Raw genomic sequence first — 18,585 nt, 5'->3', positions numbered from 1 at the left:
CTCCAAACGAAATGTCGAGTTGAATCACCATTTGAAACTTTTCGTGTGACTCGAACAAAAATTTGGGTTCTGCTTTTTTTTTTCGTTTTGGCAAGAAAAACCACCCAAAACGGTTCAGTTTTGGTTTGAAATGAACCAGATTTTTTCAGCTTTTTCCATTCGGCCACTAAGTCCATTATTTGCTCAGCATTACTCGGCCCTAGCTGTAGGAAGAGTGATGTATTGGCTGGGTTCCCCGGCTCCCAGCCCAGCCCGAGGAGAAGAGCAGGGAGGAGACCAGCGTGCCTAGATGGAGGTGAGTGAGTGGAGCTAGAAATCAAGATGTTACAGTCAAAGTTTGCGGAAGATACTGCAACTCAAATCAGATCACTAGGGGCAGGTTTCATCAGTCATAGGGAAGAGCAAAGAGTTTGTCATATCTGACCAGAATTATATCACTTTTGTCTGTGACGGATTAGCCCGTTGGTGACACCAACACCTTCATGCCCAGCACAAGGCCAGTCAGCGTGGAAATCACATACACTGGGGAAGAGGAGGGATCTTTTTCTTTTTAATTTGCAAGCTCTCCCAGTAGCCAGACACAGAAGGCCCAGTGGTATTGGAGCTCACAAATGCTAATTCTGCCTCCCATTAGCTATTCATTATCACCTGAAACTTTGAGTGCTAGTCCTCTGTGTATTATTCTGAGGGGCAGGGATGTTTCTAGTTTTGTAATCATTTGTCTGGTGCTGCACCATTCTCTGGGCTGTCTGTCATCTGTTAAACTTGAGCAAAGTGCCAAAGCCTTCGACGGGCAGGGACTGAGAAGCACAAGGAGAAATCTCACATCTTTCAAATAAAAGAAAAAAATGCCTGGGTTGTTTTTAAGAGTTTAAGCCATTTTATTAGTGATTTTTTCCCCCTTTTGGCATCTTTATAACATGAAGAGAAATGTGCTGAGGGGGCTGATCAGAAAGCATCTGATGTGAGAAAAGGTCAGCCAGCTAGCTGCCTTCATTTTTAGGCTATAAAAATCTCGATTGCTAAATAAGAGTAGTCTCGAATCCTTGTAATTAGCACAGAGTCCAGCAGGGGTCTCCAGAGTGGCCACCAGTGAACCGTCAGGTGCTCACTGGGTGTGGCATGGAGCACTGGAGGTCAGCGTGGCTGGCGTAGCTGCTGCGGGAGAGTTGGGAAGCAGAATAACGTGAGTGAGGAGCCAGGCCTTGGAAGGCTTATGCCCTGATTTACATCTGCAAACTACTAGGACTAGGCAGAAGGCACCCCAGTTAGCAGACTCCGTGTGCCGCTTCCCCACTGGTAGTCGCTAAGCTGCTTCTCACCAAACCCACTCTCCTCTCCGGTAACCTTGGCTCGCCTTTTAACAGGTGGCCTCTCAAGTGAATTCTACTCTCTGCAGCTTCTGGCCCTGGCTTTCTGCCCTGCCAGAGAGATCTCCACGATGGTTTCACCCGCAGGCTAAGGGAGGGACAGGATGCTGCAGACTCTCCACCAGTATGTACCCGGCTGGGTAGAGACAGACCATGTCAGGATTACGAGGTCTGAGAGCATTTCAATAAATCCTGCTCTGTGCCAAAATATCAAAATGCAGACCCCACCAGAGCCTGGTGTCTCATTCCCATGCAGCATCCTTTGTTACTTTGTTGTCATATCAGTCACTGGCATTAAAGTTCTTCATTAGCATAATCTCTCTCCCCATTACTGTAAGACTTGAATGGTAACCAACAATGAGACAAGTGTTCTAGAGACAGGAGCGACTCCCACGCTCTCCTGAGGCTTCTCCTGCTATCCCTGGAGCTCCCTTACGCTGCTCCTATTTTGAGTGTAGGGTAGGTATTGAATCTCTCTGTGTTTGAGTGACTCCGCTCTGTGCACTGTATGGGTGTTGCTGTCTCCCCCACTTCACCAGGTGGTGTGTGTGTGAACTGTGTCGTCTCAGTGACTCTGCAAAAACCTGATTAAAGGAAAACCACAGTGATGTGTCACAGCTGTCGTCTGCCCTGGCAGAAGGATCTAATAGGGCTTTCCCATCTCTACCTGCCATCATCCTAATACTTTAACTACTCACAACAAATATTCAGCATCATGAATTCCAAGCCAGGTGGGTCGCGGTTGCAGTTACTTCTCAGCCAATGGAAATTACTGTAACAATTTGCCATCGGTGGAGCTGCACTGATTGACACGGCTAGAATCTGGCCCTTGCCATCTCCAGTCAGTGAATGGGACAGGCTTCTCCCGCCCCAAGAGAGCTGCCAGTCTAGTAATGCTCCCCGGCAGGCGGCCCTGTGTGAGGGCGTACATTAGAACACAAGAAATGTAGCCTACCATTTGAATGCTCAGCAGAGGCAGGAGACTTGCAGAGCTATTGTCGAATACCTTCTGTTTGTTTAGCTTTAAAAACAAATGGTTAAATTACCAGCGATGTAGCCACTATTTACTAAATCAATATCAAAAGCGACCAGAGCCGCCTTCATTTATTATAACTAGTAATATACTCGATAAGTTGCCTTAGCTCAGATTTGAAAGTTGTCTGCCTTTAGTCAGGTATTTACAATGTCTCAAACTCCTTTAACTGCTCATCAAAATGGCAGGTTCCTGTTTGCTTATTAATCATTGTTGATTTGGTGGTGCTAAGGCAATTTAGAAAAGTCACTCCTTTCAAAGTAAAAATCTCTTTCTATTGCACATTTATACACTGGAGTTTTTCTTTGTCTAAGGAAGTTGTACCAAATGCTGAGCTACCACAACAGCTCAATGTGATGTTACTGACTAAAAGAAAAATCCCCCGTGTTTTGAACTTGTTCGTTTGTTTTCTGTGAGTCTTGCCGCTATTTGCTTTTATTTTATCAAAATTTTTTCCGAGTTCTTTGACATGAAAAGCACAATAGGTGGAGTCTTGGCTTCATGCACTAACTCCTCTCCCATTGAGACCTGGGTTGAAATCCTGACTCTGCGGGTTAAGCGAAAGTCAAACTGCACTAGTGTACAACTGACCGTCTCTGATCAATCCGTGCCCAGTGTGAGCCCTTGATCCAACTCCCATTGACTTCAGTAGGACTTGGCTCTAAGCACCAGCTTCCTAGGGAAAATGCACATTAATAAAAGCTTGGCCATAGACAATGGGGCCTTCGTGCCCTAGGGGGATCTGATGGTTGTTCATTAGAGCAAATCCTATAGTACTGTTTGAGCACAATTAGGCCACGTCCAGACTAGAAATTAAAATCGATTTTAGATACGCAACTTCAGCTACGTGAATAACGTAGCTGAAGTCGAATTTCTAAAATCGAGGTACTCACCAGTCTGGACGGCGCTGCATCGATGTCCGCGGCTCTCCGTGTCGATTCCGGAACTCCGTTCGGATTGATGGAGTTCCGGAATCGATGTAAGCGCGCTCGGGGATCGATACACCGCGTCCAGACTAGACGCGATATATCGATCCCCGAGCAATCGATTTTAACCCGCCGATGCCGCGGGTTAGTCTGGACGAGGGCTGAGAGTAACTCCCATGGTACGTGACCAAGTGTGGTTATCATTTGCTGGCTGCATGATGGCCCATGTGCACTGAGCTTGATGGCTGCAGCGGACAGGTATCAGCCTCACAAAAACTACCCTGACAGCAGCTGGCAACGTGGGCAGTCTCCACAGAGGATGATTGAATGGCTGCAGAGAGGCACTTTGACAGAGGCCAGTGTGATGAATCTTGCTCTGGCGCTGCCTGTGCTGAGACCTTCAGTCTCCAGGGTGGCCAGACCAGCACCTTTCTTTGCAACATTTCAACACTTCCTTTAAAAAAGCAAATAGCTGTTCAGCATCGAAAGTGCTACTTGCTGAGACATCACGTGATTGGCGTGGTCTCCGCTGCTCTCAGTCACCCTGGGGTCCAGCTGTATGTAATGGTGACACCCACCATAGCTTCAGCCTCACATGGCTGGGTTAGCTCCTTTTGAAAAGGTCTCCAAGCTAGGTGCATCTGTGCAGAAAATCCAGCTGGGTAACAAAATGTAACACATTCCAGAACTGAACACATCCCACCAAAACCCAGCCCAGCCTCTGCTCTTTTGTAGGCGTTGCCTGGATTTAGTGGGAACAGTGCCTGAGTCATTCTGGGATTGGCCCTAGACTTGGAAGAATGGCTTCTTGATGAGCATTTTCACTGTCCTTTGACTACAGGTGCTGTGAACTCTAAGACTATTGCTGCCCCTTGTGCCCATTGCCCGATCAGGGATCGCTATTAATGAGCTGTTGCTTGGGCTGCAAGGCTTTCACCTTTGGACAGTCAGTTCTTAAATGTTTTCCCTAAACTCAGGCCGTACGAACCTGTAGGAAGTCAGCTTTTCCTAGCGTGCCAGCTGATGGGATTCAGATGTAAGCATGTGCAGAATTCGCAGTGCCATCTCTTTATTTACACAGACCTGACGAGCAGATGCCTGAAGCCAGAACCCCACCAGTGCTCCCTCACCTGCTGTGTCTAGCCCTGCCCTTTTGTTCAGCCTGAGCAGCTGCCCGCATACATTTGCCATTCAGTGGAGCTAACTTGCACCCTCATTTTAAGTTCCAAACGATGCTAACCAACCATTCTCTGCTCCTGCCAGTGACCTGTCATCCCAGCAGAAGGGCAGCTCCGCTCCTCGTGCAGTCTGGAGGAGAAGACGGAAGAGAAGGTTTTGAGCAGCTATTCAGGGTTGCTCCTGTGCGGGTTTGCAGCTAGTCTAATGCGAGGAGACGGGCATGGCTGGGTTACTGGAGAGTCTTGGTGAGGTAAAACCTAGTAATAAAAATGCCTTGTGCTTTCTCTTTGAATGCTCCAGTACCAGCAGGACCTGGTGGTGCTGCAGGACAAGCTCCGTATCTCCAACAAGAAGCTGGAGGACTATGAAAACAGATTCAAATGCCAGGAGGAGACGACCCAGAAACTGATGCTGGAGTACCAGGCCAGGCTGGAGGAGAGCGAGGAGCGGCTCCGCAGACAGCAGGAAGATAAAGAGATTCAGATGAAGGGGATCATCAGCAGGTATGGGGAAGAGAGAGAGAAATCCCAACATATAAATGATGGTAGCAAGGACGTAGCTGCATGTAGGCAATTGGGAGCCTGGGAGCTTTAGCTCTCCCTCCACCCCCACCCCTACCCCCCAAAATAGGTAGGGATTGTGTTAACAGAGAGAACAGAGAGTCTGGAACAGAAGCTGGTTTATGGCATTGTTAATAAAGTGGATCAATTTAGTCGTGATAGAAACTACTCATTAAAGCAACAGGCGACCCCTAGTATCGCATTGTGTTTTAACTCTAGCCCCCCGTCCCTCACCCCGCATTAGCTGTAAGCAAGCAGAACGCTATAGCACAGCTGAAGTCTCCTCCTTGGACCCCATTAGGGCCAGTTTAACTCTTCTCAGGTAGAGATATGAAGGTAGGTCATTGTGTGGTCTCTCAAATGAAGTCTTACAAACAAGGTTCATCACAAGTCTTCAGCACAGTCCTCTACCTCTTAAGCTAAGGAATAACCCTCTGGTTGCTGGTTGCAATAGTAGGTTGTCATCCTCTATTGATGAGCCTTTAGAGGAAGGCCTACCACATAGCGAAGATGTTCAGTCTGTGTGAACATAAAGATTATAGGAGTGGTGGATTGTAAAAGTAGTGTGAATTATTGTGTGTATTCCTGTAGCAACTAGGAGCCCTTGTGATGGAGCAGAACTCCATTGTGCTAGGTGCAGCACAGACACACAACAACAAGATGGTCCCTGCTAAACCTTCTTTGCCATCACTCCTCTCCTGGCACTGGTGTGCAGTGCACTGCGGGCCACTGTCCGCTGCCTCTGTCGCCCTAGTCGTAGGTGGAGTGTGGCATCTCTAGCTATAGATTGCAGAGTGCTTTGGGATGGACAGTGCTGTCTAACACTTTGTTACACACACAAAATGGCCACGCCCAAGCCTGGCAACAGGATTTCCTGGAAATGGTGCCCTGAAACCTCTTGTCATGTATTCCCATCTCGTGTGCATGAGTGGTGCAGTGCCCAAGCCTTTCATGTCCAAAGATGAACAGCTGGCCCTGTGCCCAGTAGTAAAGAGAGAATAATTAGCGAAGGGTGTGAATCCGGGATGGATCCAACCAGCTGGAAATTCGTGCCTTCTTTTAGACTGCTAATAAGACGTACATTTTTAACAGTGAAGTAATTACCCATTGGAGCACTTCAGCCAAGGTCGTAGTGGGTTCTCCATGTGTGAAATCAGGATCAGGCTAGTAAATCTGCTCTAGGAAGTACTGGGGGATGTTCTATGGCCTGTGTCAGATGAGATGATCACAATGGTCACTTCTGGCCTTAGAATCCATGAAACCTTCAAATTCAGAGCAGGTCGTGGGTTTACAGGCCAAACTTGGAACCAGGTGTGAAATTTCCAGCAAGCTCCCCTCTTAGTAATGGGCTGAATCAAAACTCTCTAAGCTTCCAGGGGCTTGGGCTATCTGAATGTAGCCCCTGGAGCAGGGCTGTGAAAGTACTTTGGTATTTACATAGTGCTGTGTCAGTTCTGAAGCACTCAGACACTGGGCCAGATTACGCCTTAGCATAACCCATGGGAGTCAGTGGTGTTACACAGTTGTATGCAGAATACGCAGTAACCAAAGCACCACATTTCCAATCAATCTGTATTTCTTGGGGGGGGGGGGAAGTAGTTCTGAAATCAGCAGTGACCTCAAGCTACAAGAGAATCAAACTTCTGAGGTGCAGGCAAGTCTGGGCAACTTTTAGCTTTTCATTGTTTTTAATTTCCTGGGGTCCAGCTGGAAATGGAGGAGCCCTCACCTGCTCCCACATGCTTTCCAACTTCCGATTTGCAAACTTCAGCTATTTCGCTCCAGCGACCCCCTGCCCCTATTAAAGCTTGGGGTGACAGAATCCAGAGATTTTCTTGGTTCACTGAATAGTAGAATTCAGAGATAGATGAGACCTCTGAACCCAGTCCAGCTCTCTGGGCTCAGGGTAGGATTTTTCCTTTCAGTATATTATTTTGTCCTGTTTTCTATACCCCAAGCAATGGGCTTTCTGCCTCTCCTCTTGGGGATTATGCCTCCAGCAGACATCTCTCACAGTCAGGAAGGTTTGCGTGTTCCTTTCCATCTCATTACTCCTAGCTGGCATCAGGTAACCCTCTGCCCCCATGGTGTTTACGTACATATAGGCTGTTATGGCCCAATGTCACTATCTTTAGCCAAACTAGACCCATTCAGTTCTTTTAAGCTGCTCTCCTAAATCAGCTGCTCTAAACCTCCCTCCCTCCCCACCCCATCCTTTGTTTGCTCGTGTCTAGAGTAGTTTAGCAGTCAGACAGAAAACAGCAAGGTTTTGAACTATCGGAGCAGAGAGTTTTGGTTGGTTTGTTTTTTAACCAACAAGCCACTCAGGGCCAGCAATTTTTCACGGCCCCAGCCCTAATCTGACCTTAACTGCTGAGATTCCAGATTCCCTGAACCTGGGGTGCTGTGTGCGCTAATGCCTGCAATGTCACATGAAAAAACTTAGGTTTTTGTGCTCCCTGAAGGCGGGGTTACAACGTGAGAGCTTCCAATTGGTTTGGCCTGTTATTTCACCCTTCGCTCTGAGCTTTCGGGATATAAATCAACCCTTTGCCTTCTCTGCTGTCAAGGAGTAAGGGAAGAAATAATCTGTATCATTCATCCTGGGAGGCTGATTTAAATGTCTACCAGCCTAATGGTGTGGTGGCTGGATGTGACAAGAGCCAGTATAGATCCTAGCACATGTAATTAATGGACTCTTGCACCTGGATGCTCTCTGCAGAGGGGCATTGCCTTTCAGGCTAGTGGATCCCACAAACAGGTGATCGGAGCAGCCTCACTCCACTGTTCGGGCAGCCTCCTGGGTCACCAGAGAGCTGGCAGCTGTGCAGGGCTGACCCAGGCTGTGAGTTGAAGAACTGAAATGGGGATGAAGGAGCACAAGGAGGGGGACTAGCACTGCACTTTAACTAGTGGTAGCCTGGAGAGCTCCATGGCTTTCTAACAGGGTGTCTAGTGCCTTTCTGCTCCAGGCCAGCACACACAGCTAACCTGCTGGGAGCAGGGGTAAGCCAGAGTCATCGGCATTGGTAGGTCTGAGCATAGTTTCTAGTAGGCAGATGTCCCTATCACAAAACCCACTACGCAGCCGGCAGGCTCAGCTAGAGTGGCCAAGGAGCTGGAACTGGCCAGTCTGTCCTGGGCAGGGCCAGGGCAGGCTGGCAGTGGGAGGGAGGAGGTTACCGCTTCTGCCCATGCTCTGCTTGTTCTGATTTCGGTCCCTCAGGCGAGCTCCTTGCAGCAGCATGACGTGCTGTTTAATAACAGCAGCTAGACTCTCTGCTTCTCGGAAGCTAAGTGTTTGCTTCCGTGTTCTCCTGCCAGATTGATGTCGGTCGAGGAGGAATTAAAGAAAGATCACGCGGAAATGCAGGCGGCAGTCGATTCCAAACAGAAGATTATTGATGCCCAGGTCAGTACCCTTTTAATGTCAGGATGTACAGCAGTGCTGGGGGAATGAGCCATCCTGATGTGCAGATCCTGTTGTTACTGTCCTAGTGGGCATAGCGAGCCTGGCACTAAACTGACGGATCCAGACCACAGGTAAGGCTTTCGCCTGACGTTATTCCCATCGTGGTGTTTGCACTGCTACAGCACCATCCATCCAGGGGGCTGAGACCGTGGTCGCCCTGGCAGCAGACACTGAGTGTATGAGGAGGCTGAAATGGAGCTGGGGGATTCTAGGACCATCTCAACTTCAATGTAGCCTTAAAAGGGGCTGATTTAAACCCAAAGCAAGAGACATCAGAGTTCATGGTGGAAGCCTGTCTCTTTCTGAGCCTCCCTTGGGTGCAGGAGTTACGCTGCACGGACAGGATAATAGGGCCACCTAGAGGATTCAGGGGGTCTGGGGCAAAGCAATTTTGGGGGGCCCTTCCTTAAAAAAAAAAACTTGCAATACTATAGAATACTATATTCTTGTGGGGGCCCCTGCAGGGCCCAGGGCAAATTGCCCCACTTGCCCCCCTCTCTGGGCAGCCCTGCAGGATAACATCACCACCTGCTCCTCAGATGCTTCTATATCCCATGCCCACTGGCGACTGCAGAGATCTCTCTGTAGGGGAGAAATTACCATGACAGGCTTTTAAGTCACTCCTTCCCTTTATGTACCGGGAAGCGCTCTGATGTTTGTGCTTACTGGCAGTGGGTGTTGCTGGATGGAAAGAGGTGACCTGGAAAGCCACCACAGAGGGGAAGGGAAGGTGGAGGAAAAGGGAAGCAAGCATCTGTAGGTCAGAAAGTCACCTACCATGCACTGATGGTGAGAACATCAGGGCTTTGCCCATGAGATGCCAGGAGCAATATAAGAGAGTACCATACAGAGAACACGTACCCTAGAGTAGGGTAGCATAGCCTGTTCCTTACCAGGGACTGCACCTCCCAGTGAATGACTAAGGACACTGATAAACAGCAGGTACCCATCCTGTAGGACGATGGTACAAACCATTCTACCGTTGCTCACAGCTCCCCTTTCCATTCATAGAATCTCAGGAGATCATCTAGTCCAACCCCCTGCTCAAAGCAGGACCAATCCCCGGACAGATTTTTTGCCCCATATCCCTAAGTGGCCCCCTCAAGGATTGAACTCGCAGCCCTGGGTTTAGCAGGCCAATGCTCAAACCACTGAGCTGTCCCACCCCGGCATTGAGCAGCTGGGTGGTGGGAGATGTGCAAAAAGGCAAGTCTTCTCCTTCTTCTCTAGGAGTTTGGCGTAAAGGCAGCTGTTTCCATTAGCAGGTCATGTGCAAGATCCAGCTGCTCTCTCCTGCCTGGGCCATCAGAGAGACTCTTCTAGTCACTGTCGAAAATCTGCCTGAACTGAGTTTTTACCTCAGCCCCCTGACAAACGATCGACCTCCTGCCCAGTAGTTGCAGAGGCTCCCATTAGCCAATGAGCTGCCGAGAAGGAGAGAATTCCAGGGCTGGCTTCCATTTGTTCAGGCACAAATATTTGAAGTTCGTTTCCTAGCTAACTGTAGCACCCAACTCAGCTCATTAAATACATGTGGCCACAATTAACTATGGGTGCAAACGTTGGGGCAAATGTCTGGGTGTGAAACTGTGCCTGAGATATACAGGCTGTGGATGCTGACAGTCTGCTCCAGTTTGAACACAGGAACAGATCAGTGTCTTGGCTACCATCTGCAGCAAGGTCCCACTATTCTAGACTACATGCTTAATAACCCTATTTATCACGGAGTGAGTCACCATTCCTGAGTAATGATTCACTGGGTAGCAAATGGGAAAGGAGCCAGGAGAACCTGGCAAAAGGAATTGGTTTATCTTTACAATCGTTTGTTCAGCGCCAGTAAATCAGCATGTCCACTTCTCTGGGGTGCAAGCTGAGCTTAGGGGAGGGAGGGGAGTCCATTAACAGACAGCTATTGACAAAGTGCCTTCCATAGCCTGCAAATTGCACTTGACTCTCTCAGCCTCACCCTGGCCCTCGCACACTACCTGTTTCTCCTCCTCTCAGAGCCAGCCTCCAGCACTGCCTGGCCAGTTTTTTAAATTGGATTTTAGGAACTTTCCCTGGGGCACAGGTATTGTTCAGAGGAGGGCACCCGATCCCATCCACTAAGCAGCATTGCTTGCTTCAGAACCTTGCACGGCCAGACCAGGCACCAATCATTCCCCCATCGTCCAGACACGGTACCTAAGGACCCTGCCGATCAACCAGCATAAGAGGCTCCCTCCTTGCTGGGCTGGGGCCTGAACAGGTCCCAGGAAAGCACAGCGGAGCAGAAAGTTACTACTTTCTCCCTTGTGAAATTTCACCCATTTCTGTGGGTTTGCCATCAAACTTCACACTTTTGTCCTTCCTCATTGCTGCAGCTACCTCAGCACGTGGGATTCTGCTGCCCACAGAGCTCTGGGTAGAAAAATAAGCATCAGCGTGGTCTCACTCTGCCAAAATGCCCTTTGATGCTTTAACTTGCCGTGCACAGCTCTGAAACAGATCCATGGCCCATACATTGCTATGGATCAGGCTGAAGGTGGCAGCTCACTAGTTCTTGACATCAGTGATACTTTATGCGTGAGAGAAGTGGTTACAACACAGGCGTGCCTCAGTTATCCGTGTCCAGCTCTGCTGGGCAGCGCTTTAAAGATTCTAAACCCCCTAAGTAGACACAGCCCATTTGCTGGCGTTTCCTTTTGGACTCTTTTCCTACATGGCTGCTCTACCATTGGAGTGATGAGTGGAAACAAAGGTTTACTTTTATTTTCCAGTTTAAATTGGCCAAATTCTGATCTCCATAAGCATTATCCCTGAGCAAAGACTGCACACAGCCGCCCAGTGAGGTGCACATCCTGGAGAGCAAGCTCCACAATTCAATGTCGACAAGGTCTGCTCACTCTTCTAAAGTAACTAGGCTGGATCTGCTCTGAGCTGGAGCATTAAAGACGGAATTGCACACGTGACTAGATTGGGACAGGCCACAGGCAGACAATAGGCACTGGTGGCTCTTGGTCATCCTGAGGCCCCAGTCATGGCGGGCAAATGATGAAGTGAGATATGCCCAGATTATTCTGGCAGGTGACCTGCACCCACGCACTGCAGAGGAAGGCAAAAAGCCCCCCGGGCCCTGCCAGTCTAACCTGGGGGGAAATTCCTTCCCCACCTCATACATGGCGATCAGTTAGACCCTGAGCATGTGAGCAAGAACCAGCTGGCCAAGCGCCTGAAAGAGAGAATGCTGAGTGCCACCGCAGAGCCCTGCTGCTTCCTGCCCAATGTCTCATCACCAGCCCTGGCCATCCCAGATGCTTCAGAGGAAGAAAAAAAACAAAAACACAGAATCCTGGGGGATCCCTTCCAGACCCCTGCAGCTGCAACTCTAGAGCATGAGCTTCACCTTCCTATTTTTAACCAGTTTCTATGTCTCTGGGTCCCACCACATCCTAACATTAGCCCCAGTGCTAGCTAGCGTCAGGGAGAGAATGGTATTCAATGCAGTGTACAAACAAACCATCGCTAATCTAGCCTCGGCACATCTCTCGGGTAAGTATTTCTGTCTGCGGCTGGGGGACCTGAGCAAACGGGGCTAAGTGACTTACCCAGGTTCACAGAGGAGATGGTGTCAGAACCAGATTGCAGCACAGGAGTGCTGGGCGCCCATCCTTGTCATCATAACGCTGGACTCTCCCCCCTCTGTATTCAGTGAGAAATGGGACCCTGCCATCGCAGCTTTCCAGGCAGGCTGTGAGGCATTTGAACTATCAACTTCCATTAAAACAAAATCAATTAAACATTGATATGAATAACCATTAGAGGAGAGAATTGGGTTTTAGAACATGAACCTTATCCTCATTCTAACTGCTGCTGGGTGGGAGAAAAAACCATGTGTGTGACATGTGCCTGTGTAATTGGAGAATAATAGAAGCCATTTTCTCTCTCTTTGTTCAGGGTCCATTAGAACATGATGAAATGAATTTAGCTCTGATTCCACTAGCCTGAAAGCCTGACATGTTGAAGTTTGTGTGAGCCAAGCTGTTCTCTGCAGGGAGGGCGGGGCTGGCAGTGGTATCTGTTTACACTGTCCTTTGAGACAGAAATTTCCCAATTCCCCTGGGTCTGAACCGATACCGTTTACTCAAATTGTCCAGCCCTCAACATCTGTGAGCTCCTGTGGAACAGGACCTGCATCCAAATCCTCCCTGGGTTTGCTAAAGCAAAGCTGGCCCTGCCTTTGCACACCTGTGCCAAGAGGTGAGGTCACATGGAGGCAGTTTCCACAGGCCCACTCACTGAAAGCGCCCCACTTTCTGTTTGGTTGCAGGAGAAACGTATTGCTTCACTGGATGCGGCCAACGCACGGTTAATGAGTGCCCTTACTCAGCTGAAAGAGAGGTACAGCATGCAGACACGTAACGGGATCTCCCCCACAAACCCAACTAAATTACAGATTACAGAGAACGGAGAATTCAGAAACAGCAGCAATTGTTAACCCGCGGAGGGAGCTGCTGCAGGAGAGGAGGCCTGGCCTGAAAGACTGCGCAGCAGCAGGGGTGAGCCGTGCTTCAGAGAATGGCTGCTGTCTTTCCCCCCGCTCCCCAAGGAACCAGCTCCTTACTGCAGATGGCGCACATGACTGCTCCTTGGTGGGAGACACCAACGCCAGCGAGTTGAGAGGACCAAAAGACCGAGTTGTGTGAAATGTGTGGAAAAAGGAGAGCTCCGCATATGGGGGGATTGCTGTCACGGGTGGATTTAAGTCAGTGTTTAATGTTTAACCTTTTCCTTCTCAAACTGCCCAAAGGACGCTCCTCCTGGCCCATAATAATGGCCTGGGCGTGCCAGTAAGCGGAATAAAGGGGTCTGGGAAAGCCTGTGCCAGGTCCACTCAGGTTAGCTTCAGTGGTGGGTGTCTGCTGGTAAAAGCTCAGTGGAGGATGAGAATGTATTGTTGTGAGATGCACTTAGTCTAATTCCAGCCCACGTCAGGAAATGCTCTGCCATGGCACTTAGTTTGCTCGGTGGGTCGTTCTGTGTAGCTTCACGTCGAGGTGGCCACAGCACATCCCTCCTGTGTGCCACTTGGAGTACGCTCCATGCATTGGTCCATGAACGAGTGCCTTTCCCCGGCATTGTTCAGTAGGGGAGATGTCCTGTGCCATGCTGGAGGTAGTGTGCCACTGACCGTTTGACGCTCACACAAGAGAATTGGGCTTTGAATGAACTCGGGAGAGCAGGGTCTGACGTGCAAGGTGTGCAGGGTGGTAGCCAAAGGAATGCCAGCACAGATAGACAACAGTGCAGGTTACTGGGAGGGGAGTGAATAGCACTTTAGCAAGATTTGCTGGGCTACGCAGTGTCACAGCAAGCGTTACCTCTGTAGGACTCCGGCGCTCACTGGAGAGTCCAGCATATTACACCTAAGATGGCACCTTGCGGCAAGAGAACAGCGGTCTGTATTTGCTTTACCTTTTGCCAACCTACTAGTCAGAGGTCAAGCCAGTGCAGCTGGTGCAGGCTTGTGTCCAAGGCAGTGGGACTGTTGTACGCCAGCAGAGAAGGGGAGCTGGTGTTCTCGGGATGGTTTCTTCATTTCTAGATGCAGCTGCTTCTCAGCAATCTAAGGAGGGGAGGGAGGGGCACACTGGCTTGTCACAAATATAACACAATGAGAAGTTCCACACGAGTAGCATCCCACTAAACTTCCTGTTATTGAACACAGCAAATATCACATCTGCTCATCTCGCCCAGGTGCTTAGCCATTGGGTTGTGAAGTGTGGGTCGTTAGCCAAAAATCACTCAGAAGAATGTTGTGAAGCCCCATCACGATTCATGGAGTGGAATTGGGTTGACACCAGTATTTGTTTAGGATGTGGCTGCTTGCTCGGAAGAGGAAGGGTTATTTGTGGGGCGGGGGTGGTGCTATATGCAAAGGTGTGTGCAAAAGTCAGAGAAAAGAAAAACCTTGAAGAAGCATGAAGGTTGGTAATTGTATTTCTTTTCTTTCACAGTATGCATTAGAAAAAAATACAGCCTATTTTCTGGAATACTGCCCTCTTTAGATTGGGAATGAGCACTGCATGGAAATTAACAGCCTTGAAGAATGTAAAACATGCTCATAAGGGAATAACCAACAAGAACAGCAGCAGCCACCGAAATTCCCATGGTCAGGAGGCACTGTGCAGACATAAGCCAGGATTAGACTTTCCTAACTGCTGAAACAAGTAGATTCGGCACATTCAGACGTGTGTTGCTCAGCGGAGGGGCCATCTCCTTAGCAGGGGATTATGCCACTGACCTGCCACCAGTGCAGGTTGGTTGTTTTTTTTAAAGTTAGTCCTTCGTGATTCCCAGTCTCAGAACAGGTCATTAATACTGAGACCTAGAGAGATGGTTTCTCTGAGACATGGATGCCACTGTACAGTGTATAGGACGTCTGCCTATTCCTCCCATTAAGAGCATATACTTGCTGTATGCTTGTCCTAGTTTGCCCAGTACCGTGTTTAAATGTACACTCAGAAGGGACTAGGATACTGAATTGTGCATAGGCTTAGGTACCAACTCCACAGTATCTAGTCTGTGCTAGCAGGACACTGTTTGCATTTCTGTGTTGTCCCGCAGCTGCAAATCCTAAAAAGATTCACTGTGGAGGGGATTATTTTAAAGTTAAAGCTGCTTTTTTCTAAAAGCTTCTCTTCCACGGAAGCCCCAGCCCAGGTCACACAGGGCTGCACCTTCTGCAGCTCCGGATCTTGGATGGTTGACGGTTTGTCTGCGCTCGAAGCTCTCCACACGCAAGGAATGCCGTCCCATCTCTTGATTTAAATTCAGTGTGGCATGAACGTAAAACCAAAAAGAGGAGCTCCTGAGAGCCAAGTGACCATTGAATATTGGAGAATGAGCACAAATGGCTTTGAAGAAGCTCACAAAACTGACAGCCCCAGGAGAAAGACCCAGACAGGTTAGGAGTATACAGGGTACTATGAACAATTTGGTACATACGCTTACATCTGCCTTTGTCTCAGTGTCAAATATCTTTAAAGAACCCTGCAAAAAAAAGACTCTTTTTAAACAGCTGGTACCTGGAGATGTACTTTTAGCTCTGGTTATTTTTTTAGGGTCTGAAATATTCCTCCTGTGAAAGATGGAAGCTGTTTCACATAGAATGCTAGGCAGGGGTGGTGGACGGGTGTCCTAGCAGGGACTGATTTCCATTCTTACACGGAAACTTCAGGGAATTGTTTTTGGATGCAAATTCAGTGCTCGCCCTAAGAACTTGCAGGGGGACCCCCCCCCCGCCGAAACAATTGTCTATTTAGAACTGAAGCTAAGTACTATACATCTTAACCTACTCCTCAGCCCTGAGCCAATCCATTGCTCCATTCACTTTACAGGGACTACATTACAAAGTCTTGGTTAACACCAGAATCTCAGTTAAAGCGTGCACGTTGTGCTGCTGGCGTAACAGAAAACCTAAACCCTTCCACAGGGAGTTATTTAAAACTAACATTTCCAGATCCGATACCTTCTGATGTTCTGTAGTTTCCTGAGCCAGTATGAAAAGGAACTCAGTCCCAGAAGAAATCTCTTCTTTGAAGAGATGCCCCCTAAACTGCCAAACATGGGATCCGGATCTGGCGCTTTGGCTCAGGCCCATCTCTAACTGTGTTACTTCAGTTTGTGGTTTTATTTATAAGCTGCACACCAGTGTGGGACTGTGAGTGCAATGCCTATCCTCAAGCCTGGTGTTTCGCATAGCAATACCAGAGACAATGTGCAGAGGTGCTCCCAGCGACAGAGAGTAAAACCACCACTCTACTGACCGTCATGCGACCTGCTGTTTTGCTTCTCGTGCTTTCTGCGACAAGAGCCTATTCTAGTGCTAAAAGTGTAAACAAAACAAACATTCACAGATTTTTATCTTGATGCAAGTCTTACAATTTTTTGTATATGTTCTTGGTGTTTGACTGTAATGTACCTATTCACCCAACAGTTGTATATAGTAATTTACTTCTGGTGCTGCTTATTTGGTCAGGATTTGAGTGTCTCTACTGCTGGTTTGTTTGAGTTTTTTTGTTTTGTTTTTAAACAGAGGTGGGCTCAAGTAAGCAAATTCAGATCTGGGTTCAGATTTCAGCTGCCCCTTGGGATGGAACCAAGGTTTTGATTTGGGGTGATGGAGAGAAAACGCATGAGGCTTTGGGATGTGACCTATCCCACGGTTGCTACACGCTGTAAGTCTAATACAACGGGGGTTGTGCTTTAAGTTCAGAGCCAGAAGCTCCTACCAACTACAACAGTTTAGTAACCAAAAACTTCTTCCCATCCCCCCCATATCTATTAAGCAGAACTATCCTCCACCCAAACAGGTCCTTGGAATTCTGCACTGTGGTTTTTGCTTGTCGCTGGTCGAGCACTCCTGGCGTTGTGAGCAGTGTCCTGGCTCCCCCCACCTGGGTACAGCTGTGTAACTTACTGCTGGCTCAGGACACACAAGGTTATGCTGAATCAATAGACTGGAGGTCTCCCCAGGCATGTGATAGGGATTTGCTGAACCAGGGTGACAATAGCTGTGCTTCATTAGTTCCACAAGCTCATTGCCTTTCTGTAACCATAAACTCTTCCCCCCCCCCCTCCGCCCGGGAAGAAAACCAAGCAAAGGTACAGAGGGGAACAACCCTGCACTGATCTCCAGGGTCTGGCCTCCCCACAGATCACCTCTTGGGTCTTTTCCAGCCCCGTTCTGGCATGCTGCCTTCAGGGCAAGCTGGGACTCCAACTCTGCCTTTCCAGTTCTGTAATCTGAAGTGAGTGCAGCTGCTGTTCCCAAGTGATTCCTTGAACTGCCCCAGATGGGAGGCTGTTCACTTCTAGCCAGATACTGTGTCTGTGCTAATGCCCCCCCCCCCATTTTGGGTCAGCCCCGGGCACCCTTGGGTGACTGCTTGTGCAGAGAAGAGCTGTCATTTTCTTTTCTTGGAGGGGGAGTGTCTCTCATTTGGGCCAGAGAGAAACCTGTTCATTTGCTGAGCAGGGTCTTTCCAAACCATGGACAGTCTACAAAAGTCCTAAAATGCTGGCGCTTTGGAGCAGGGGTTTGGTTTCGCCAGTTGACTTTCACGGGTAATGTGAGGTGTGACATTGCTGTAAATTTTAGGTGGTTCTACATCAACTATCGGTACCCAAAGTGCAGTCTCCATGGTCACATATTCCTTTATCATCCATCACTGTGTCTTAAGATATACCTCTCTCTCTGTATATCTGCTTAGGCTGATACTTGTTCCTGATCAGCAGTTGCTATGTTTTATATCCTCTTATGAAGAAAAAAAACAAAAAAATTTTTTGTAAGTATGTTTAAAAACAAAGCAAAGTGGAAGTGTTTGCTGAAACTCCTTCGGCCTCTTTTAAACTATGTAATAATGTACAGAGAACGTTGTTGGTGTTCAAAGAAATGATGTGGACGTGCAATTTCTGTACATTTGCAATTAGAAATATTAAAGATTTATTTAGCTATTTTATGTCAGGTCGCCCACAGTGTTAATCAGTCAAACCCTGCCCGATTTGGCCCCAGGTGGCAGCCTGAGCTGGCTTCTGCTGTCTGACTCATTAGTCTTCTGTGGGACTAAACATTACAACAAAACTACAGGTCTCTTCAAGTGCGTAGTGGAAGGGAGGATGTTCCTAGACAGAAAACAAAAGATCTCAGGGAAGTGGAAGGGGAGATGCTGGAAACCACCATATTAGGGGCAAGATCTCAAGAATGGCACAAACCTAATCGCTGGTGAAACTCAGACGAGCACCAAGGTACCAGAGCACATTCACGCTGCACCCACCACTCCTCTTTGCGACACAGCAGTGTGAGACTGACGCCAGATATGGGGACGGAGCTTGGAACCTCCCCCTCCACCAGGAGAACAGTTGAACAAGATACAAAAGAAAGTTCCAGGGCGCACAGAAATAGGAGAAGGGAATTTTTTAAAGCAGAGCAGGCGGCCCAGGGTGTGCTAAGATAATGGCAGCACCAAGGGGCTTGCCGGGAAAGCAAGTTAGTCCTGGAAGC

The 18,585-nt window shown here is 48.5% G+C and overlaps 1 protein-coding gene across 9 annotated transcripts in view; it reads left to right on the top strand.

Moving 5' to 3' along the window:
* Nucleotides 1-18,043, top strand: part of DAB2IP (DAB2 interacting protein) — a 314,157-nt gene extending 296,114 nt beyond the window's left edge. For 7 of the 9 annotated variants that reach the window (XM_050926821.1, XM_050926822.1, XM_050926820.1 and 4 more), the window contains 3 exons: nucleotides 4,809-5,011; nucleotides 8,393-8,480; nucleotides 12,850-18,043. In XM_050926821.1, the coding sequence (XP_050782778.1) occupies nucleotides 4,809-5,011; nucleotides 8,393-8,480; nucleotides 12,850-13,017 (459 nt within the window). In that variant the 3' untranslated portion in view covers nucleotides 13,018-18,043. The remainder of the gene's footprint in view (nucleotides 1-4,808; nucleotides 5,012-8,392; nucleotides 8,481-12,849) is intronic. The other 2 variants (XR_007770036.1, XM_050926819.1) reach the window with 2 other exon arrangements.
* Nucleotides 18,044-18,585: the final 542 nt, after the last annotated feature.

This window comes from Gopherus flavomarginatus, chromosome 17 (assembly GCF_025201925.1).
Source record: "Gopherus flavomarginatus isolate rGopFla2 chromosome 17, rGopFla2.mat.asm, whole genome shotgun sequence".
Lineage (NCBI taxonomy): Eukaryota > Metazoa > Chordata > Testudines > Testudinidae > Gopherus > Gopherus flavomarginatus.
Note: the sequence above shows the minus strand (reverse complement) of the source record. Positions and strands in the feature narration are given on the sequence as shown.